The 26,213-nt window shown below is 31.3% G+C and overlaps 1 protein-coding gene across 1 annotated transcript; it reads right to left on the bottom strand.

Moving 5' to 3' along the window:
• Positions 1-1,924: 1,924 nt before the first annotated feature.
• LOC126863573 (homeobox protein abdominal-B-like) lies at positions 1,925-25,619 on the bottom strand. Its single transcript, XM_050613838.1, has 4 exons — positions 24,182-25,619; positions 11,364-11,509; positions 10,293-10,647; positions 1,925-2,226 (listed from the first exon to the last, which is right to left on the bottom strand). Exons 1-3 carry the CDS (start codon positions 25,617-25,619, stop codon positions 10,420-10,422), a joined length of 1,812 nt encoding a protein of 603 aa, XP_050469795.1. The 3' UTR covers positions 1,925-2,226; positions 10,293-10,419.
• Between the last annotated feature and the right edge of the window lie 594 nt (positions 25,620-26,213).

Genomic DNA, 26,213 nt, shown 5'->3' with positions numbered 1-26,213 from the left:
ACATAGCAATCATTATAAAAGATTCGTCAGTGCTAATATCACCGATGAAGTACAGGATAGATGTTACATTTATGATGTCGATTTATCAACGTCTTGCTGGCCTATCGGTATAATTGCTAAGAATTTTTGTATCTGTCAATGCGCTGCGACACCCGAGGTGGGCGAGCGCGAGCACTGTTGTCACCTTTGATATCTGCAGCCATGAAAAGCAAAGTTGAACCTTTACATAAGCCAGCCTCTCCCCTACGATGAAGGTCAAAGTATAAAATGACCTGTCCCACTGGTTTTTGAAACTTTATTTTTTCATTACAAAATCTCCATTATTTACATTGTGTTATTTATGTACATTGTGTTATTTATATACATTGCGTTATTTATGTACATTGCGTTATTTATTTACATTGTGTTATTTATGTACATTGTGTTATTTATTTACATTGTGTTATTTATTTACATTGTGTTATTTATGTGCATTGTGTTATTTATGTGCATTGTGTTATTTATGTGCATTGTGTTATTTATGTGTATTGTGTTATTTATGTGTATTGTGTTATTTATTTACATTGCGTTATTTATGTACATTGTGTTATTTATGTACATTGTGTTATTTATTTACATTGTGTTATTTATTTACATTGTGTTATTTATGTACATTGTGTTATTTATGTGCATTGTGTTATTTATGTGCATTGTGTTATTTATGTGTATTGTGTTATTTATGTGCATTGTGTTATTTATTTACATTGTGTTATTTATTTACATTGCGTTATTTATGTACATTGTGTTATTTATTTACATTGTGTTATTTATTTACATTGTGTTATTTATTTACATTGTGTTATTTATTTACATTGTGTTATTTATTTACATTGTGTTATTTATGTGCATTGTGTTATTTATGTGTATTGTGTTATTTATGTGTATTGTGTTATTTATTTACATTGTGTTATTTATGTGCATTGTGTTATTTATGTGCATTGTGTTATTTATGTGCATTGTGTTATTTATGTGTATTGTGTTATTTATGTGTATTGTGTTATTTATTTACATTGCGTTATTTATGTACATTGTGTTATTTATGTGCATTGTGTTATTTATGTGTATTGTGTTATTTATGTGCACTGTGTTATTTATTTACATTGTGTTATTTATTTACATTGTGTTATTTATTTACATTGTGTTATTTATGTACATTGTGTTATTTATATACATTGCGTTATTTATGTACATTGCGTTATTTATGTACATTGCGTTATTTATTTACATTGTGTTATTTATGTACATTGTGTTATTTATTTACATTGTGTTATTTATTTACATTGTGTTATTTATGTGCATTGTGTTATTTATGTGCATTGTGTTATTTATGTGTATTGTGTTATTTATGTGTATTGTGTTATTTATGTGCATTGTGTTATTTATTTACATTGTGTTATTTATTTACATTGCGTTATTTATGTACATTGTGTTATTTATTTACATTGTGTTATTTATTTACATTGTGTTATTTATGTACATTGTGTTATTTATTTACATTGTGTTACTTATTTACATTGCGTTATTTATGTACATTGTGTTATTTATTTACATTGTGTTATTTATTTACATTGTGTTATTTATGTACATTGTGTTATTTATTTACATTGTGTTATTTATTTACATTGTGTTATTTATGTGCATTGTGTTATTTATGTGCATTGTGTTATTTATGTGCATTGTGTTATTTATGTGCATTGTGTTATTTATGTGCATTGTGTTATTTATTTACATTGTGTTATTTATTTACATTGTGTTAGTTATGTGCATTGTGTTATTTATGTACATTGTGTTATTTATTTATATTGTGTTTTCATTTACATTGTGTTATTTAGTTACATTGTGTTATTTATTTATATTGTGTATTCATTTACATTGTATTATTTAGTTACATTATGTTGTTAATGTATTATATTAGTGCATTACGTAGCATATAGAATTTATAATATTTGAATTAGTCTATGTCGTCCTTTATTACTACATATAAAGTCTCAAATACAAGTCCTTATCAATAATTGAACACTCTATAAATTACTTAACATTATTTCATTTTTGACATTAAACCAAGACAATTTGAAACGATAAATTCGATATCTAAAAATTTGATATTTAAAGCGAACTACTGTTCGGTTTTTTGATTTATTGGAGATTCCCCTATTGCAGCTCCTTGGTATCACAGCAAAGTCGATTCTGTAACATACAAAAGAATAAAGTTTATTAACAAATTGCGAAATGTATTAACACATAGCGTAAGATTTATTCTAGTATTGTTGATTAGATGAGTTTGATTGAATAAGTTTATTCTAATATTAAGTTTTAAGTAAATTGTGTGCGAAAACTTGATGAATCATGAAATTAATTTCAAACAATAAAATAAAAATTGATTTGTAATATTCAGATAATCAAAAAAATTACCACTCCAATCTGTTGTATCATAATAGGATTGGAGTACAATTAAATACGTATTGCAGAAGTATAGAACTCTATACTCAATGCGCAAAATGTTCTGTTCTCTGCATTATTTTTAATTTCATAAAGAAACAGTATGAAACATCAGATGACCGTCAAAAAGATGACACCAAAAAGTATTGAATATCAGATCTATTCTGTACCTCGTTGGTGATATCGATCTTTTTATCATTTTCCACATTACCGATTATAGCGCAGAATAAGATTACAACATTCACAGCGGAGAAAATTGGGACTAAATACATGAAAATTTATTTATTTCTCAAAAATAATATGTGGAAAAATATATAGGAAAAAGGTATTGTTATAAATTTGATCATAAATAAGATATGAAAAACTTAAATCTCATATGAGATATTTTACCGGAGAAATTGAAATACCGACCGGGTAAAACAGTCAGTGGATCCATAGGATTTTTCCACCGCTTGCAATTCAAAGCGGTGAGTTTATCAATTATGTATATATATTGTATGCAATCCTAAAAAATTATAGAATTTCTTCTCATTTGAAACATTTAGAACCAAAGTAATGTTTTTAAAATTTTCAGTTCAAGAATAGAAGTGATTATGTAGCGAAATCATAAAGAATAACGCTATAAACAATTAAAATAATCTAAAGTTATACAAAAGTGTCATTCCGAGGTTATGATTTGCTCTATATCAAGGAAACGTCACTTCCGATATCATATTTATATGTATATAAGCGTTTAGAAACGCAAGGTGTATGATCTTGTAAAATTTCAAACTAACCTAAAACAGGGGAACAGTATATGTTTTCCTTTAGGAAAATATTCAGGTCAGGGTGCTACCTGAGCGCCCAAAGTAAGGGCGCGTACTACTGCAAAAGGATTTCAGATACATACGCAGGTCGGACGTTTTATTACAGTTTTCATCCGCAGATTAGCCCCTTTGGAACCATCGATACTCGATTCAGGAACTTTATAGCCCCCCATAAAAGTATCTATTTGGTGTTTTCGACTGGACCGACTGGACCGAAACGCAACTCGAACAAAAAGCTATCCCCCGGAATTTCTCGGTATACGTGAAACGTTGTTACGTCTCGGGGTCCAATTACGTTAGGATCGCCGACGTACCTTTACAATTTCAAAGACGTTGCGCATCCCTTTCATTTCCTTTTTTATCTTCCTCTACAGATCCTGATTTTTACTATTTCATGGCGCGATACTGTGAAACTTAGTATATATGTATATACGTATGTATGGGAATGGTAAAAGCTTGTGGTTATATGATTAGAATTATATGTGTGAGTTTTGAAGAAAGAGGAAGCACTTTTTAACTTCTTTGTGTGCTTAGTGAAGTTTACGGAATCGTGGATTTCTACGCTTAGATCTTTAGGTTAGACTGTTCCTTTTTCCTCGTTTTGTAAGATTGTAAATCATAGATATTGTGGCATATAGAGAAGAGGTTGTTGGAAGCAAGCAACATGTATATAGTTTGAAGTTGTGTTGAGTTAAAAGGGTTTGTAGAGAATATATCGAGATAAACATATGCTAATTTAAATATATTAAAGAGTATTTAATACTTATCGTACATATATTTATACGTAGTGTTTGGCCATATATACGATTTTCTCATAAGTAATGTTTTTCTTACAGTTGATAGGTTTGTGAGGAAAATAGCAGGAAAATATCGTAACCGTAAGAGATAGAAAAGAAACACAGCGAATAGGACGAAAAACGAAGAAAATAGACTAAAGCGAAGTCAAGTAAACTAATGAAGACGAACAAACATACCAAGAGGAAAAGTACACGAAAACATAAACAATATTTAGAAGAAGATTGTTCAAAAGAACAAGGATATAAAATCATAATACAACATAAAAAAGGAATACGCAAGAAACAATACGTATATGTATATACAAAAAGAAATGAAGAACGAAAAAAAAACAAATATGACGAGTAGAAGATGGAGGACAGAGAAGAGAGGGAACGAGTGCTTGGTAGCGTATAAGCCAGCAGGGGTTGGTTTCAGGGGATGAAGCGTGGTCGGGGTTGGACATCGATCTGGTAGTTAAGTTGAGGGCTCCCATGGGACTCGTTGCCACCTTCGCAGCTTCGTCTCGTCTTGCTTTATTTGCCCCCTTTCTCACTATTCACTGAATACACACTTTGGAATCGGTTACCGCGTTGCCTGGCCATTCGCATAAACCGCATTACACGTTTTTATGCTTGTATTTATGTACGATCTAACGAGAGCCATTCGAGAGCCGTCGTCGAGACAAACCAAGGAACTTTTCTGTATCGCAAACAAATCGTCAGGTCGTAAATGATACGTTACCATTCTACAGATTTGACAATCTCCAAGAGCGTTTCACGATCGAAAATTGACCTCGTTGAATTTTAGTAGAATTCCAGTAATTACCGGTCGTTAACGATTTGTATTTCTAACTTATTTATAACGTATTTGCAAATTCCCGTTAACAAGCAATATATAAATGAGTACAAGCTCAAATATCGCGTCAGTCGTGTGCCAAGAGTGTACAAACATGTTTCTTGTAACATACGATCGTTCTTATATCAATTTAAAGGTGTACATGTATTACGTTCTACATTTTATGACCCTGATCTTCGAGTTTTAATATAACGGAATTTAATAGTTTTAGAGAAGAGACTATTAATCTATACGACAATCGTTAAAAATGAATGGTCCTATATAAATTGGTCTGAAAAGAAACAAACATTTGGATTACGCAATTGGTATTTATACGATTAGATATTGTTAATACCGTGTAATAATGTGTAACAGTATTAATTGCCATATATATTACAAACAATTTAAATATTCCAATCCTATTCGTTATCTGACCCCTTGTTGCAATAATTTGGTTATGAAATAAAATTAACGATTTTATAAAAATTGAAGAAATTAGAGAAATGAAAGAAATTAATCTAGAACTGGCTAAAGAATAAAATGTCTCCTACTAAACTTTGTAAACGTAATACCGTGTACTTTGAAATTACCAATGTATAATGATCACATATCAGAATAATATTAGGCTTAACGATCATATAACATTCACAGTATATATTATGATAATTAATTATTATATAGAATAATTTAAGAAATGCTTACGTAAATGTATTTTCACATAAACCATATGAGATTTTCCGTAGAATACGTTACGACTAATCTTGCCATTTCTTCACATACACATTCTATATTTATACCAACGTCGTAATTACAGATTACAAGCTTGCAAACACTCTTAAAAGTACACGGTACGTAAAACCGCGGAAATTTTCATTTTCTGTTCTTCGCAAATATCGTTCGTTTCTTTTATTGTCGTTAACAATTCGAAATATTCAGGACCGATGAACTCAAAACGTGTAGCAGTAAAGTCAGCATAAAACGCGTTAACACGAAAAGAGTGGAAAAAGGGACGAGAAGAAAAACAAGTCCAGACGCGGATTCTCGAGATGGTAATAAAAATGAAGGATTAAAATTGGCCATGATCAGAAACAACAATACATGCTAACTTTTCTTATGTTCTAAGGCATGTTTCACCTACGTAGGTAGGTAAATTTTATAGAATTATACTATTATTATATTGTTCTCCTCATATAATCAAATATCTTATCTATCTTTGTTATATGAACATCTTAAGAATCTGAAGAATCTGAAGAATCTGAAGAATCTGAAAAATTTCAAGAATCCTAGAATTTGATTAAAAATGTCGTGATATTCTGTATAATATAAATTCTCTATTTCGAAAGTAAGAAATAAGGGGCTAATACTTTCATTTTGGAAAGTGAAGAAAATGCTATATAGGATATTTTAACTGATTTATAAATGCGATAATTTATATATATATATATATATTTATGTGTGTGTGTATGTATGTATGTATATATATATATATATTTTAACTGATTTATAAATGCGATAATTTATATATATATATATATATATAATTTATTAAATATTATATATATATATATAAATATATATATTATCGCATTTATAAATCAGTTAAAATATATATATATATACATACATACACACACACATACAGTGGTGTTAGTATGTAAATAGGAGAAAAAATTCTTATATATATTAAATCGAATGCAATTTAATATAATTGAGCCGTTCGAAAGACAAATTAAGCCTCTATCCTCTGAATGATATTTTCAGAATTGGTTGCTAAATGCGAATTTGATATGATCGAACACTTAGTTATTTTATGTTTTTCTATGACGTAATTAATTGAATTTATGGGTGAACATTTTCTTTTAACTATTCGTACGCTCACCACTGTATATATAGCATGAGCCGATGAATGAAAAATGAAAAATTTCGTGTTTTATCGCGTTTACTTTTCGATCCTCTATTCTCCCGACTTGTGTGACTTAACGAATTTACGATAATATGGCACGTATGTAACTACACAATTTTCTCTCAGATTGGGGTACGTAAAAATTAGGAACGATGAGTATTGATAACAATACACTTCGTGAATTTTATCTCAAAAGTTAAGTATATAAAGACAAGCTTGTAAGAAGAAATATTCCTTGAAAATAATTAATTTAAATAATAATAATGACAGTAGAAATAACAGTAGTAACAACATTAATTATTATTATTATTATTATTATTATAGTATTAATAATAATAATAATATTGATAATATTAATAGTGATTATTATAGTATTAATAATAGTAATAATAATATTGATAATACTATTAATAGTGATATTATTAATAATTCAATAAATATCTAATTAATTCATAAAATTATTAATAATCAGTCGATAATTAATTAAGATACTTCTGTATCATGGTCCTACATAATCAATAAGAATAATTAAATTATAAAGAAAAACTTCGTTTTGTATAAAAACATGCTTAAGATTAATCTTATTATTGTTAATTGAAAAATCGATATTAGATGGTAGATATCTTGCATTATAATTCACGAAAGTGTTAATTTTACCGTTGTTATTAATCAGGGTGAGAACAGAAGAACATCTGCACTGTAAATCATATTCTGTCGTTTTCTGCATGTCAACATGTTAACACAATGTAAAAACACAAATTTGTATTAATTTCAAAATGAATTCATAAACAATTCCGAATTTAATCAAAATGCATGGTACTTGTTTAGAAAGAAATTACGCTCCTTATTATAACGAAAAAGTTTATTTAACAAACTTTATATAATAACACGGGACGGAAAGTCACTTTTTATTATCAAAAATTAAAAATTCTCTAAAGTCGTTGTGCTGAATCATATCATAAATTTAATATATTCGATATTTTTGTACTGTAAAATTGTATAAAGAAAATTGCATGAAATAAGTGATTGGAAAAGAAGATCAATTTACACATGAATTTTGTTACTTCCCGTACGAGAAATGTTTTTAATTTCCTTTTTCTTTTCTTCTCGTTTGCGACGTAATGCGCGATGCGTACGTGTAATGCGTACCAAAGGGGTTGTCAGCGTGCTAAACTCCTTTCTATTTACAATTCGTAACGAGGTGATACGTTACAAGTACATTAATACAATGTTATTGATGTATTTGGTATAACTGAACAAATGGATGAGATAAAACGAATATGAGATCTTCGATCTGTGTAACTTCTCATCTTAAGATTTGACAAAGGTGTTTTAAAATATGCGTTAAGCATGAGATATACATAAGGTGGCCCAAAACTATCTATGGTTATGATCATGCCATAATGATCATCTCGTTAGAAAGTATTTGGAGAACCTAACAATCATATTTACGACAGAGAAGTTCTGGCTATATAACGAGAGTAATTTGAAAAAAAGATCGAAGAATTTTTCGTTCATTCGTCTAATATTCGTTCATTCGTCTTACGATTGGCGAAGAAGAAAGAAGAAAATAGAAAGGAGTATCCAAGATTTTTATAGGAAAGATAAATTAAAAAAGAACTAAAAGAATCGACGCTAAACATCTTAGCTTGTCTAATTTGTACAAGCGATATTTAAAAAATTTTTAAGATATATATACAAAAACGATCTTCTATGAGGCCCCTTAGTACGTACTAGTACTAGTATGATGTATAAATAACTAAAAAAAATATGTATATATATATATATATATATAATATGATATATATATTATATATATAATATAATACACACACACATATATATATATATATATAATATAATATAATATAATATAATATATATATACATATATTTTTTATCATCTTCTTTTCTTTTTCTGATCTCTTAATTACAATTTTCGAATTCTGTAATTCAACACATTAATCGACGTGCACGAATACGCCGATATGCACAGTGCTTCGTAATTTAAGGCAAACGCTGGACGTTTCTGACATCATTCGTGTTTTGTAAAATATCAGAAATTTGATTGTCATTCGATAATCTAAGAACTAATTATAACCGAGGGTTTGCATTAAATGCGAACAAACTGTCATACTTTGCAAAGCGTTTGGAAAAATATGTGCACGATATATTTCGGAAAAGTATATCTATATTTATTTTATAAAAATTTTGTATTCCGTCCCGTATGTTGAAAATTGAAATAATTTTGTTTATAAAAAGTAGAATGCGGATTTATATGGAAATTCATATTTATGCGTACAAACAAAAATTTGACTAATTATCAACTTTGATATTCATTATAATTTTGATTAAATGACTACGGCCATTTTTTTGTCAATTTTGCCGTATATTTTTAAAATTTTTAAATTTTTATAAATTTGTTTTTATGATTTGAAATGTTATGCAAATGTATTAAAAGCTGCTGTTTAATATAATAAAAGATGCAAAACGTCGAGAGTTGAACGTATAATATCCGATTCCAACAAATATCCAAAGGATAAAAAAGAATATGCGAAAATCTAATATCTCCTACAGGTTCTTTTTTGATTTTTATAATTAAACAGCAGATTTTCATACTATTTTATATAAATAAATAAATAAATTTTAGATAACTCACTATAACTTAATTTTTATACGCTTTTTGAATCATTGTTAACTATTCGATTTCATCTTATTATTCAATTTTCTATTACTAGAAAATTTCTATCACATTTTTTAAGAAGAAATCGTGAAAAAATCGTGAAAAAATCGTGAAAAGATCGTTCGTTAAAAGATATTTAAATTTCAATATCTGTTCCGGAATCGTTTAGGAACCTGATGAGATACTGGTTTCATTTCTATCGAATGAAATTTGATTTCATTTATCAAGAAAATTTTTTAAATAAAATGTTATTGTGAAATATTACTATAAACGATTGCTTCTCTTTCAATGTTTCATAAGAGTATAAAAATTACACATAAAGATTGTGAAGTCAACAAAATCAACGAAGAAAGAAGTAAATTCAACTTAATGAATATCATATTTAACGTTATAAATATATTTATCGCTACATATTGTACGCATTTCTCATTAAAATTTTATTATAAAATATTGTCATAAAAGTATTTACAGAACTTCCATGAAATTACATAAAAATCCGCATTCTATATATAAACTCGATTTTTTATACCATTTCATGTCATTCATCAATTCTATATTTCATAAACATTTTCAAATATCTATTCCTATTGTAACCACGATATTCTAGTCATTATTCTTTGTAACCACGATATTCTAGCTATTATAAGTCTTTTTCTCAAAAATATCACATTTTCTTTCAAATTATTTAAATATCCTCCAATATATTTAAACACTGATAAAACAAAAGTCTCATACATTAGTCTATTAGTCAATGTAATTAATTTTTCGCGAAAATTTGATACCGGTCACCCCAATTTATGCGTCCTCTTACCAGCATGCGTTAGATGGAGCTTCCGGAATTAGCTGTCGCCGGACCAAGCTTCTGTGATCGCCGGCACCAGGTCACAACCCCACCGCCAATCGGTATGGCAGCTTGGGTGGACAACAGCTGTCGCGCCTCAAAGAAGTGGATGCGATGGATGCGATGATGGTCCGGGACGAGGAGACGGCGGATTAGGTTCGTAACCAAGCATTCCACTCATTTCTGCCAACCCTCCGATCGTTAGGCTGGCCATCGGGCTGTTTGGTACTACATCTGCCGCTTTTAACTCTTTCTGTTCAAGTTCTTCGCGCTTTTTAGCTTGTTTCCGCTCTTTCGCGCGACGGTTTTGGAACCAGATTTTGACCTGTAACAGAAGAATGTACCTTTAGATTGTGTGCCTAGGAATATAGTCGGGAGATAGAACATGTATTTAAGTAATATTTAAGAATAGAAGATTCGAAACTATTTTTCTAGGTCTTTCGAAATACAAGTAATAAATATTTTACAAGAATATTGCGACAATACAAATGCAGTTTTATTTCACTAGTGCCTACTGATCCAATTAAGCTTGTGTTTAGACGTTAGATAAATTTTAACGACTTCACCGATTATTATATATTGAGAAATGATTAAGGCGGCTTCATGTTACAATAATTTCAAGGAACCAGCAAAATCAAAATCAATCAAAATTATGCGACTTTTCTAAACGCACTATAAATTCATATATAGTCCACTATATATGTATGTAATATTTATAGTAATAGTTTTTCGTGCGTTTATAAAATCGAATATAAAATCCATAAGTTTCTTTAGATACGTTGAACATATAATTTGAAAAAGAAAATTGTATTTATCTATGATGGTATCAGATACCATCATATGCTAAGTATACGTATATACAGCCTATACTAATAAGTCCAATACTATCTAATAATCTGATAGAAAGTACTATTTCCTTAAAAAATACAATTTAGGTGTCGAACCTGCCTCTTTATTCCTACAAACTCTCCGCTTCCCGCAAGTCGCGTTTTATTTTAATATCGCAAATATTTGTATCTATTATTTTTGTAAATTACTCACTTGACGTTCCGAGAGCGCAAGATTAGCGGCGAGTTCAGCTTTACGGCGAATTGTGATGTAACGGCTATAGTGAAACTCCTTTTCAAGCTCCAACCTCTGATGATCTGTGTAGACCACTCTGTATTTGTCTTTAGTTCGGGTTTTTCCTGTAAAAAGCAAGAAGGCGAAGATAAGATCGACATTATTACACGTTTAATATCTGCTTCCCTAATTCTCTTGTCAATAACGCGTATAACGAAGATAACGCTTTTGACGATCATACAAGTAGACACATCTCGTACTGAAGCCCATTAGTAATGTAAGTAAAACATGATTTATAATAATTTTAGAAAAAACTATTCGCTACACATGACACGTGTGAAGGAAACCTCGAAAGAACGATAAATCACGACGTAACTTCAAAATGGATAATACTCGTCCGAAATTTCGATGGAAATTATCATGTATTCAATTATCGGAAGATAAAAGATTACATTGAAAAGTAATACATATAAAAAGTCCATATTTGCATAAAATGTTAATAAAGAATTTTCACAAAATTAGGAAAAATATGTAAGTTTAATTTTAATGCAGTTGGAACATTAAAGGAGAAGAAATTTTATCTAATATCAAATGGTTACATTGTCTACATCATGCAGTGACAGGCATATCAATTTAGCTTGTAATTAATCTTTTTGGAAGCTTAATCAGGCATAATACTTAGACGTTTCCTACAGTAAGCGTTCAAATACTTTAGCGAGCCATTGTATATGAATGACAGAGAACGTTCTGTGGTTCATTACTATATAGCGACGAAGAATTTGAAGAAAATGGGCGAGAAAGAAGATACCGATAAGTCTGCGTCGTTGATGGTGCGAATTCAACGTGGCATTCGAAAACGATTACTATACACCAGAGTACGAAATATACAAAATGAGAAGGAAACTGAAACGCAGCGAAACTGACGGAGAGGGCGGGAAGAGACGCAACGGGAGAAAGGAAAACGATTAGATAAGGCCGGTGGCCGGCGAGATCAAAGGCGTGCACGTTAATCCACCACTCCTCGATAACAGTGCTCGAGGCCTTCGAGACATCACGAATAAGCTTCGACCTTAGACTTTTCGATGGTATATACATGGATACAGCATGGCTGGCACCAAATCACCGAGATTACTGTATAGTAACTCTTCGTTTGTGCCAAAGAGAAATTAATTTCTACTGCCATACATGTAATACTCAAATTTGATACTGCGTTTTCTTCCACAAGTACCGCAGATACTTAAAAATCGTAATAGTTTAAATTCTCAAAAAATGAAAATTTAAAGTCACTATATTTAAAAAGCATTCTGTACAAAAACAACAACTTCACTTTTATGAGAAATGTCCCAAGATTTTATTTATTTGATTTTAGAGCCAAATCAGCGATGTTATCAAATTAGCGATGCTATTTGAGACCAAGGTATTGTACTCTCTTTATATTTCGTACTTTTGTTGTAACTTTTCAATAAAGCTTTAAATGACGTCTAGATATAACATCTTTTACTCGATTACAGGTACCCGTAGAATACACTGACAAAGTTTGATTGCATAAAAGCCATTTATAAAAGCCACTAATTTCAAATTTCCTCTTTTTTCGTTAAGATTATATTATTACGATTTTTGAAGAGTATTAACTATGTGTGGAGGAAAATGGAGACTTGGGTATTGTATATTTGAATGGGGTTGAAAGATATGTTATATACATAGGTATCATAGCTGTTCAAATATTAGAACAATATATTATGACACGTCGAATTTCTTGCTCAGATTGCGCTCGATCGTTATCGTGCACCTATGAGCATTTAAAATTTTTCGCGGTAATGATAGTGAAGTAATGAAACGATCCCCGTCGCAAATATAAAATGCGTTTTACGCATAGTCTATTTTTGGAAATTTGATAAAAAGAACGTTTTATGGAAGAGTTTCACAAAGTAAGAAGATTCTATGAATGATTTATACTGCCTTTCTAAATAAGAAGAAGCAGAAGAAGAAGAAGAAGAAGAAGAAGAAGAAAAAGAAGAAGAAGAAGAAGAAGTTCCTTACAAATATTAATTTGAAAACTATAATGATACAACTTTGGCGAATTTTTCGTATCAGTTCGTAGATCCTATTTTCCTATACTTCGTATTATTTACAATGGTTATATATTATATGTTAATATAGTATTAGGTTGTCCGGAAAGTGTCTGTCTTTTATAAACACGTCTTTTACAACGATGCATACAAACATGAAACCTAATCTATTAAACGTTGTGATCTTTATCTTGATAGAACAAAATGGATCATACGTAATTTGATAAAATAATATAAAACGGAAAATGTTGTGTATCCATTATTTCCTTATAAAGCGAAAGAAACTTTTCGGGCGATTTAATATGTAACAAAATGCATATAATGTGCAAAAGTTTAAGTATAAAATATTCAAGGTATGACATTTCTTATAATATTCAATGGATAAACCAAGTCCCTGTTTAGGTTCCATTTCTTAAATTAGTTTCATAAAAGTACGAATTTGTATAAACATGTAATCCTTATTAGCATTCTTATTGGTCCTGATAGAGACTATAGAAAACACAATTTAATCGAAGTCATCAATAATTTTGCACAAATTCAAAGAAAATGAGGGCATGTATACTTATACAATACCTTGTAGGTACACTACTATTGTTTTAAAACAATAATTCATATATGCAAATCGGTGAATAACATTTGTAAATAACAAGAAGAAAGTCAATTATGTATAAATATTCGAATATCATTCCTTTTTCGACAATGCGCGTACACGTATCGTTCGTCAGAATCGCAAATATTTGCCATGTTAAGCATAATTGTCGATGAAACTTAATGCACGATAAACAAGCATAAAACATTATTAAATCTTATCGACAGACATTTCATCGTTGAAGATTGTCATCGAAACAGAAAGAAGAAAAAATTCCAAACGCTACGGCATTATGCGTGCTTCAATTTCGACAGATCTTTCCACGTATTCTTTTGATAAATTTTTTTTGTAGTGTATTGTTAAAAGAAAATTTCATTTCCAAAGATTTAAAACTGAAAAATAAAATAGAAGATACAAAGACAGCAGAATAATAAAACGAAAAAGTTTGCCATCCAACACGAAATTAATCCGCTCGATGTAATAGGTGAAAAGCCAATTTCTTTGCAACTGTTTGATTTTTAACCGTCCAAAGTTGTATACACTTGAACTTTTACATCCGAAAAAAAGTCTATCGGAAATCCCAGAGGAGAAAACGTTGTTTGAAGGGGAGAACGGTCGGTTTTTCGATGTAAGAACCGCGTAGTTGTGTGAGTCGGCAAGGATTACCGTCGGCTTTTTTCATCTCTCTGATATCGGAACTCGCACCTACGATTATCCGACCGGTTTCTTGTCAACACTCGATCTACTTATACTTTGAATAGCGTAATTGTTACACCAGGTCAGTCACGATAATTTCATTTCACCCATTGTAAGTACCTACTCTATTACGCATTGACATATATATTTCTTTTAACGCCGTGTGCATCATTCATCTTCCCCTTTCAGAAAAGAACTTCATAAAAATCAGTTGTGATACAAATTTTGACACATTTTTGACCCACTCGCGTTTGTTACTAAAGTGATCAAAACGGGCAATTCGTTATTTTCCATAGAGATATTGTTGTTTCAAACAGAATATTATAATCGTCATAAAGATGTTCATTGAAATGTTATTATTCGAAAGAAGAATTAGAGAAGAAAGAAGAAGAAGAGATTTCAATGATTCTCAATCATATGGATAAAATATACGAGTCAAAACTTGTTTTTCTCCCTATGTATTTGTTCATGTATCTTACATTCTAGTTTCTTTGATACAATTTTGATACTTCAAGTGTAGCAAGAAACTCTGCAATTTCAAGAAAAGTACGAAATCGAGAGCTACTGTGCGAGAAGTTTCTTAGATTTCTCCTTAGAAGTTTCTTAGATTTACTGTAAGGAAACATATTGCTTAACGTTTCAGCGATAGCCAGTTATTCTTTATCCAAATAATTAATTCACAAGATTTGTATAACACGTATCTCACATAGATATTCCTGCTGTGAGAACTTCTCTACTATTCGATAAGAAAAGACAACGTGAACGGAAGAATGTAAATCGTCAGCACGATGTAGTACAAATGGAAGAATTTGAGCATCACAGAGGAACGTGTCGTGCAATATTTGTAGAGAGATTACAAAAGAATTTCTTTCGAAAGAATACGCGCCTATCTTTAACCAAGTGTCAAACATCCACTTTTCTGAATAATTTTACGAATCTCCTGAAAGTCGACTTTAGGTATTCGCTACGAAATCAACCCTTTATGTTGTAATTAATCTGATCCGTACAAGCATGACGTTTAGGACGTACACATATAGTTCAATCAAAAACAAATCCACGTCATGATTTTGTGCATCCACCTCGCTATATGTGTATTTTGATTGAGCAAGAGGGAAGAATATTTTGCGTACTATCCGGCGGAAAAGTGAGACGAGAAGAGAGCTGGAGCAAGGGAGCAAAGAAAGAGGACTCCTGGGGCTCGTTGCTACCCCATTATAGCGTTTGCTCTTCCATTTCGCTATGCGAAATGGTGAAAGCGCGTGTCCCGCTTTTCCTGTCGATGTCCTCGAGTTCTCTTTGCCACCCCCTTAACCGCGACCCCCCATACCGCCACTCTACTTGAACCGGCGATTCTCTACTCGCACGGGTACTATTCGTCAGTGACATCACAATTACCTCTATTGTGCCATGCAACATTTGTATATTACATATCAAGTGTCTTTTCTGTAGTTAGCTATACAGTAGTCGCTTCGTTGATTAATCTCGTTACGTGCATACAAGATATTTTTAATATTGCTGAAAATATTGCTTAAAATATACAGGAGAGTACGGTTTATTTAAATATGTGGAATATGCTTTACTCTTTGTCAGATACTGCTAGAGTTTGGGTTTCTAATAAGTGGACTGCTGATGTTTATACGAATTTATACTTTTATAGCCTTTTGTATCTTTAGAAATCTAGGCAACCTGTCTAAGTTTATATTGAGATATCATTTTACAAGAATCCTTGGATAAATACTACACGTATTCGCTTGAATTGCTCGGAGAAGCAAGTTTACATAAATCCTAACCTTGTAACTAACATTGATAGGACGAGAAATTCTTGGTGGTCGAAAACAACAATCAATCACGGCACGGCGCGCGACGCTCAAAATTCCTTGACACATATGCACCTTTTTCAGCCGCAAAGGTCCAGATCAAAGAATATACAACGTAATATTTGTAATTTTCTGAATCGTAGAAATCGTTATCGCTGTGCAATTTTATCTCCGATAACGGTGCTCATACGAGTGCGCGATATTTATAGAAACCATGATTTGCAAAAATCTCATCTAACTGATCCGACGAATTTAATTGAATCATAATCTCGAGTGCCTCGCACGTGCTTCGTAATATGCACGACGATGTGTTTTAACCCGTTAAGCGAAAAAGACGAGTTAGTTCGTCACCAAGTCGCACAAACGTTTTTTAAGCGTAAGAGTTTCTTTATTTACGAATTCCATGTTTTCCGATACGCATTTTTATTTCTGTGAAAAATCACCTATTTGTAAGGGAATAGAAAGATAATACAAAATCGTTAATCAAACGTCTATTTTAAAATTATAAGCTTATCCTCTCTCAACGGCTTATCGAGTCAGGTCAAAATTCAGATACTCATGTGTGCAAGGCTAAACAGTTAGTAACAATATACAGGGTATAATTGTATCTACAGTGTGTACTTTTCGAACCGAAATTTCGCTAACCTTGTATTTAGAAATAGCATCCGGTAAAATTTCTTGCCTCGACCTTCTATTGATTATTATATTGCCGACACGGCAAGGTTCATTAGCCGGTTCTTAAGCTACAGATACAAATGGGTGAAATATAAGGGTCGGTACAATAGGATTAGGAAAGCAAAGTAGAAAGTAAAAATTATCCTGGTCGATCCTAACAGGTAACCGATTTAAGGAAAGTTTAATGAAAGTTGGTAAAACAAACCGTTTGGAGAAGATTTACGACATAATAGTCGAACGTTTAGATGGACTTACGTCACAAAATGGCTTCCAAAAGTTTTACGAGTCAATCGATTTATATTCGAGTATATTTAGCGTGAATTTATAATTGTGACGTGATCGTCATGCATTCGTGCGAAATTGACAATTAGGGTAAATACGCGGAACATTAAAAATAGAATATTAATAAGATTGAATAGGTAAGACCGACCTGTATTTAGATTTCATTTCTATAAAAATACAAATTTGCATAAACATCTTTATTCTATCTTCAGCTTCTCACGAGGTGACCAAAATGGCGTCAGTAATAAAATCCGGAGAAAACGCGTTCTCTATCGCGATGACTCGAGCAGAATGCGGTCGTTCCGAAGGAGCACGCCAACTATAACTAATAATCACGAGGAAAAATCGCATACAGCCAGAAGCGTGCGAATATACGTATTCTGAATCATCCGAGTGTCGTCTTTATACGAGACAGCGGCTGCCTGCAATATAACCATAAAATCCGGGTAATAGCTGGTAGAAGGTATTGAAAGGACGCTGGGCTGTGAAACGGTCGAAAAATGAGAAAAAGGTGAAATTTAGCAGCAGGAAGGAAACAGGGCGAGGAAAAGAAAATCGTGATTGTAAGGTGCTACCACTGATGATTTTTTTTTTTTATTTAATTTTATTTAATTATTTATTTAATTTTATTTATTAATTAATTTATTTAATTTTTATTTAATTATTTATTTATTTATTTAATATTACACATTCACAATTTGTCTAATTTGGACATTTGTTAGAATTTTTTAGCTATACTGATGATTTGGTTGTAGTTATACTTCGAAGTGAAGCAAATACTTGGAAGTTTGCTTTTGTATACTATGATTCATGGATTCACAAAGTGTATGGATCGCTAGCTGATTTTGGCCCAGTTAAACATCAAAATATGAAAGTTCTTTAAACGTTCATTAGAAGCGTCTTATTCATCGAGAATCGCCGGTTGCACAATTCAAAGTTGATTCGGTTAGAGATCACGCGAGGATTACTGTTTTTGTCTAGTTTCTCCAAGTTTGCAGATCTCTATCACGTCAATTGTGAAAGTCAAGTCTCGATAGTAATTACGCTTCGTGCGACCTTCGAATGGATCGTGAAAAATTATTGTTTTCCAAAGTAGGTGTCGACCCGTAAAAGTTTGGAAGCCTCACTATGGGCGATTTAAATGCGAGAATTTACAGCTTAGAAAATTGAAAATACTGGAAACTTCGAAAATCGGATGTCAGAGAATTTGAATTATTTGAGAATGTTACATCTAGTAGTGGTAAACTTTTCTACGATTTCGATCTTTAATTTAGTTGATAAATTTAGTTGATGAATTTAATCGACAATTATGTACATAATTGTCGATTTTTATTACTGGCATTGTTCAACTATATGAAAAGCAACTATATAAATATATAGTAGAAGAAACATTTAGATCGCTTATAAATTATCACAGCATACAATTCATGCAAATGCATTATATCATGCAATAATTCCATCATCGATATTAGTATCATAAATATGAAATGATTAATAGATAATCGAATATATCCACAATATAAAATTTACATTCAGCAAGGCAAACTTAACGACTATAAGTTTAGATGTAATTGAGACATGCAAACTATCGAATAATCCCACTTTTCTTCTAAATATTCTATATAAGTCTGGTTCTTTCTTCAATTCTTCGTAAAGCAACTTTCGAGTTTGAAAGAAAAGGCAATAAATAAAAATAAATATTGAAAACTACAATGAAATTGCAAATTTATTTCCTACAATTCCAAAAATACAATTTTTGGAAAAACACAAGATTTCAATTGCTTTAAAATTAATTTAAGAAATTAATTTTAGAACTATTTTGGAATAGAAGTAAAAAATATGTATATAAATAAATTTCAGTTAACGGTTATCAGATATAAACATTTTAAGAAGCGAAACCAATATCATAATCTCCTGCGACCCTGAAAAGTGATATTTCATAAAAGAATCAAATAAAAAATCATATACATTTACAAGTACTTGCACAGGATTTTACAAGGGAAGCTGGTCTATATAAATAAACACTTTTGTTCATTACTAATCAACGACATATTCACGAATAGCTAGAAAATAACACAGTGCACATCCGAATATCAACTATTGATATCGTACCGTCAATGATGCAGAGGTCGTGAATCGGAGAACTTGCATTTGCGTTGCAACTTGCAGTTATGTTGCATGCTGCAATAGTAGAAAATATTTGACTGTTTGAGCGTATAGATATCTTCATTCTAAGATTATTCCACTAGAGATATATGAAGCAAGTTCTTTCCCGTAGCGTGAGTTTTATTATGAAGTTTAAGAAAACCTCGATCTTCTTTATTATGGAGTATAAAAATTGTAGTCTTCTTCATTATGAATTTTAACAAATCCCTGTTTTTAATTATAATTACCTATGAAAATAACAATCATTTTAATAAACATATACAACTTTCTAAGTGTTTATATTTAGAGACAATGTTCTACTCTCGTCTCGTTTCCATTTAATTTTTCAGTGGAAAAGTTTTATGCAGAGAAATTTTCTAAGAGCTATAAATCTTCTCCATCATATATACATACATCACGTAATACGAAACTCAATCCATAAACTGTACACGAAGAATTAACAGACGTTCGAAAGGTTTACCGAAACAATTAAAATCCACGTAAATCAGGAAACATGTATATGAACATGTAAATATCTATGAATCTATAATGTCAATTGCAACAAAATTCAACGTGAAATATGTAAACGTATAGTGCCAAAAAATTTGATTAATTTTTACTTTGAAGTTTTATTAATAAGTATTGCGATGAAATCAGACTATCGTGATTCTATCGATAAAATTTGAAACAAAAGATCTGAAAATATAAAAGTTTTCTATGGTAATTTATCTTATCATGTATGTGATTTATCTTTAGCGTTGCTACAAAATGGAAAAATCCGCGTAATTTTAAAATTGCGTTCAACTTCGTTGCGACAACTTTCAAACTCGCGGAACTCGGAAGAAAATTATTTGACATGTTTCGTGACTAACTGTGGATGAATTTTGAAAGAAACGAATCCTTTGTACTTGAAGATGACTGGAAAGAGTAGCGTTCTGAGTTTCGTTGGTCCGGTTAAAAATCGAGGCGACAGCAAGAGGACGGAGATTATCTCACAAATATTTGAGAGCAATTAGATGTTTGCTCGTCTGTTACCGTGTTTACATTGTTCACCGTATCTAGACCGCAGAGACGTGTTTATGTGTAGTCGAGTGCGATGTGCGCCGAGTTCTACACGATTCTTTCTTAAAAGTCTTTCTCGTTTAACACTAATTCAAGTAAACTATATTAAGATTATGTATATCGACAGAAATGATCTTTCGCGTATCGTGAAATAAAGTGAATTTGCTATCGTTCGATATCGTTTGATAGAGGAGCGACATTATATGAATTTTCAGTTTCGAGATATCTACGAAAATAAGCTCTAAACGTGAATTTATCAATCATTCTGAGAATTGTTACTCATCTAACGAACCAATAATATAAGTCATATATATATATATCAATAACGGGATACTTTATCGTAATTCGTCAACTTTGGAACAAATCTGATAATGCACATGGAAACTGCAAGATATTTAGGATATATTTGACAATGATCGCAAAAGTATTTAAACAATCCATTATATTAATAAGTTTGAATATTCAATGGGACCATCTCGTATGTTTAAAACGGTTGTGTTGTGTATTAATTTTTGTATTGAACATATGCTTGCAGTAAATCTCTCCTAGTTTCTTGTATATATTACATTTTCAGATTGGTTTCAAAGGTCAATACATATAATAATGGCAGTCGTAACTCATTGCAATACTGTGTAATGAAATTGTAAAGTGTGTTATGAAATACATACAATATGAACATACAAATTTTTTATGTTAAACGTTCAAATACTTTCATAAGACACTGTATGTATCACTGTAGAAAGATATAATGTATTATATTTCACCTAGTATATAAATATCATATCTGTTGACATAGAGATCCAACGTCCTAGGTTGCCACAGTTTGTCGTATTATTGTATTCGTAACTCGATTTTTTTGTTACAGGCTATGTAGGTAATTATTTAAATAGGCATCTATCAAGAAAATATAAATGATTTTTCTATCGATTCGTACATCAATAAAATCTTACGCTTTACGTTCTTCGATTAGCTATTAATTAACGCTACTTTTGAGTGGTTTCAATTTTAAAGAACAATTGTTATAATTACGATTTTTATTTAATTAATAATTCACCAATAAATTTGACAAATTTCTTGCATTTCCTAATAGGTCGATTTTGGATATGTCAACTGATTTTAATTTATTTTAAATGATACGTAGATAAAGTATTATTTGCCAGATATATAAATAATAGAATATTTTATGAAACTATGATTATATTTTGAACACAGTATTTATTGTGTAGCGTAAAATAAAATACAATAAATTATAGTAGGAGGTGGCAAATTATATAATCTATATTCGATATTATTATATCATTGTTAAGGGGTAAACGAATATAGAAATGAAAAAAGGTATAATCGAAGCTCCATTAACGCGGGAACCTTATCTGTATTAACGAGAAACGTTTTAATTCGTCTCATGCATCGTGTCAGTTATCGTTTTTTTTCAATACCAGCAATTAGAATACTGTTTGAAGCAATTTGACTTTAAATCGTGAGACGTAAACTAACAAGATCGTTTTAAAAAACTGAAATGCGTTGCATGAATTTATCAATGCATTTCCAGATACCCTTGCACAATAATTTTCCAAACAGATTGTATCAGCGAAACTTTTTACAACTATAAAATTGTTCTTTATAATTCGTAAACTTCAATTCCGCAAACAATATTTTGTAATTTGTGAAGAATGTCTTGATGTACAGATCGCAAAATTGCACTGTTTTAACGTTGCTCAGAAACATCTTTGTAATGTCGTTTGCGTATTTGTATTAACGTAAATTGCAATTTACGATTTTATGTAAAATAGGGCAATTAATTTGCGATTTGTTTAATTTGTAAAATTACGCTTATAAATCTTTCCTTCATTAGCAAACTCATTAGCAACAAGTATTTTTACTACTTTACTATATAAAAATTTTATTACTGAGTTTACTACTTTATTATGAAAAAATTTATTAACGCTACATATATATATATACACATATTCATTTAGATTTATTATAGTATAATAAGAAACTTACTACATTCATCATAATTCTACAAAAAACAATTTACTAATTACTTGTAACTTGTAAGATTCCGCTAATACCTAGATTAATACAAAGTAAATTGTGCAAGAGAGCCGTGATCGAAATTTGTTCATCATTTTCTTCCTATTATTCGTTAAATTTCATTCGAGGTACGATTCTTACGTTCGTAAAGTATTATCAGTAACAATAACACGATGTCGCATAAATATCGCGTTATCTACTTTTTTCTTGTATAATGGTACCTACATCGATTAGTCTTACAAGTTTAATAATTATCGTTTTTCGTGTTCATTATTAGCGAATGAAGTGACTCGCGTGTCTCTGCTCATTGTATTTTGCTTAATTACTTCGTCGTAATTTGTTGACCAATGTTTGATCTTTCGCGACATGATACGATATTTTATGTCTGTATATCTAACTTTGGACAGTCTCAGTGTCGAATGTTAGCATAGTGGTTAATTTGATTCGACGTTTAAATAACGTCTTTTCTTTCAAAAATAATAAATTTCGAGATAGAACGATGTCTGAATATTAATACGAGTACTTGATTGTAGATGGAAGATTTGTATAGGAATCGTTTGCACTGCGAAGGGTTAATAAACGATATAAAGACAAAGAAAGTGAAGATCAACTTCTCCAGACTAAACTTTCCATTTAATTATTCTTAAGCCAAAAATGACTACCATTCTCGGATTTTGATCAGAGCGTTGCGTAAACAGTACCGTGTCCAAAAAATTTTCATGCATGCACGAAACTGAACAAATCAATTATTAATACATTCGTGATCAGTAATTTTATACGAATTATAACGTAGGAAATCAAAATACTCTACAATTCAGAGAAAGAATTTGAAAATTCCGAGGAATAGAAATACGTATTATATTTTGAACGTTATTTTATACGACCAAATAGACGGAACGAACGTTGAATATTAAATAGAAATTCTCTGTTACTGCAATTAACGAACCAAATCTTCTTTTTACATATCCTACCAATTTTATAATCAGCCGACACCAAAAACTAACAAGTATATACCTACCAATAATATACACTAACAAAATATACCAATGTATATCCAATAGGGGAAACATGTACAAAACCATATAGCAAGACAAAACCATATATTCATACTCGTCTCTGTAGTTAATTAAAAAAATCCGATGTAAATTAAAAATAAAAAGGATAAATAAAATAATTAAATAAATAAAAAATAGAATTTTGATTTACACAATTTGTTTGATAAAACGAAAAATTATCCAGAACCTTTAATATACAGTTTTGTGCGGATTTCCCCCAAATACGAGAAATAAATCGTATCCATAAATGAAAATAAAATGAACTTGTAAATAAAATAAAATAACTAAAGAAAATACGTAAAGCAAGAAAGTAGAGCATATAAGTAATAAAATAAAGTAGATAAGTAAAGCAATAAAATAAAATAAGACTAACCAGGATTGGGGTGAGACTGGTAGGAAGTCTTCTTCATCCACTCGTAGGGACTTCTGATCTGCGCGGGTCTCATCGATGTCGCGCTATTAATACTGTTCGCACTATTGCTAGTGCTAGGCGGTGTAATATTTTTACTATTCGTAACGTTACTGCTGCCGTTATTCCTCGGTGGGGTACACGAAGTCTCTGGATTACTAACTTCGCTCCCGCTAGCAGTAATAGGAGGGCTTGTTTCTTCAGTTATAAGAGGACCACTTGCTTCATTACCCCAATCATTTAATCCTGCCAGCTGAGCTTGCTGATATTGGTGATACTGATACTGATGAATATGTGAATATGGGTAAGCGTGAGGATGCGGCCAATTAGGAATCATCTCTGCCGGATCCAAATATTGTTGTGGTCCAGGTGATGGATAATGGACATGTGAATATCCATGTGGATGTGTACGCGCATGTGCAAGTGTTTGTGGAAGTGTATGTGGAAGTGTATGTGAAAATCCTTGTGGAAGTGTTTGCGGATGTGCATGTGCAAGTGTTTGCGGATGTGCAAGTGTTTGTGGATGTGCAAGTGTTTGTGGATGTGCAAGTGTTTGTGGATGTGCAAGTGTTTGTGGAAGTGCATGTGAAAGTGTTTGTGGAAGTGCATGTGAAAGTGTTTGTGAAAGTGTTTGTGGAAGTGTTTGTGAAAGTGTTTGTGGAAGTGTATGTGAAAGTGTATGTGAAAGTGTTTGTGGAAGTGCATGCGAAAGTGTTTGTGGAAGTGCATGCGAAAGTGTTTGTGGAAGTGCATGCGAAAGTGTTTGTGGAAGCGCATGTGAAAGTGTTTGTGGAAATGTATGTGTATGTGTATTTGGATGTGAATGTGCTTGTGCTTGTATTTGTGTATGTGTTTCTGCTTGTACTTGTGTATGTGTTTCTGCTTGTACTTGTGTATGTGTTTGTGCTCGTGTATGTGTATGTGTTTGTGCTCGTGTATGTGTATGTGTTTGTGCTCGTGTATGTGTATGTGTTTGTGCTCGTGTTTGTGTTTGTGCTTGTGCTTGTGGAAGTGTTTGTGTGTGTCTTTGTGTATATGTATGCGGATGTGGATATGTATGTGGATGTCCATGTGAAGAACCATGTGAAGAACCATGTGAAGATCCATGTGTATGCTCATGTGGATAACTATACCAATATTGCTGACCTCCGTCGGCTGTGGTGTTTGTTTGTTGCGGATCATGTTGTGCAGAATGATGTGCAGAATTATGTTGCGCAGAATTATGTTGTGCAGAATTATGTTCTGCAGAATTATGTTGTGTAGAATTACTTAATGCAGAATTATTTGGTACCGAATTATGTTGTACAGAATTATTTTGTGGTATTTGCTGTGGAAGTGGCTGCTGGCCAGATACTTGCTGTTGTTGGCAAAGCATCGCAAGGGAATTATAGTAAGATACCATTCCGATATTACATATGTCTCCCATTTAATTCGATTATTTTTGTACACCCTCGACAAGAGCACTTTTTTTTAGTCAATTCTTATTAATCAGTTGAGCAACAAATTTCGAGGTTTGCATAGAAAATTATTATGATTTGTTAAATCTTATGTAACGTTAATTTATTAAAAGATTACGTTAAATTTATTTCTTCTGTTGCTTTATATCGCTAGTGTTTGTCAATAAACATAAATTAAGCTTTATAGGAACGACTTCTTGTTTTTAAAATTTGTGTCGTAGGTTAGAAACCTTCGTTACTGTGCGCTTGTCACGGTTACATCTTATTAAACGAATAAGTGTGGTTATCAAACAAGCCGCCTCATAGTGTCAATAACGTTGATGTAAGTGGTCAATCTGGAATTGCCAAATTTATATGTCGAAAGAATTATTTCTGTCACTGTGACGAGTTCCACAGTGAACAGAAACCAATTCTAAGAATTTGACAGCTTCCCCATTGCGAAAGTCTTGTTTAACCTAGCTCGAACTTTTTAACTGTTTAGTTGATCACTTAAATCACGCACCTTTCACATCCAAAAACATTCGAAGTTTTCTCTTCAG

The sequence above is a fragment of the Bombus huntii genome, chromosome 3 (assembly GCF_024542735.1).
Source record: "Bombus huntii isolate Logan2020A chromosome 3, iyBomHunt1.1, whole genome shotgun sequence".
NCBI lineage: Eukaryota > Metazoa > Arthropoda > Insecta > Hymenoptera > Apidae > Bombus > Bombus huntii.
Note: the sequence above shows the minus strand (reverse complement) of the source record. Positions and strands in the feature narration are given on the sequence as shown.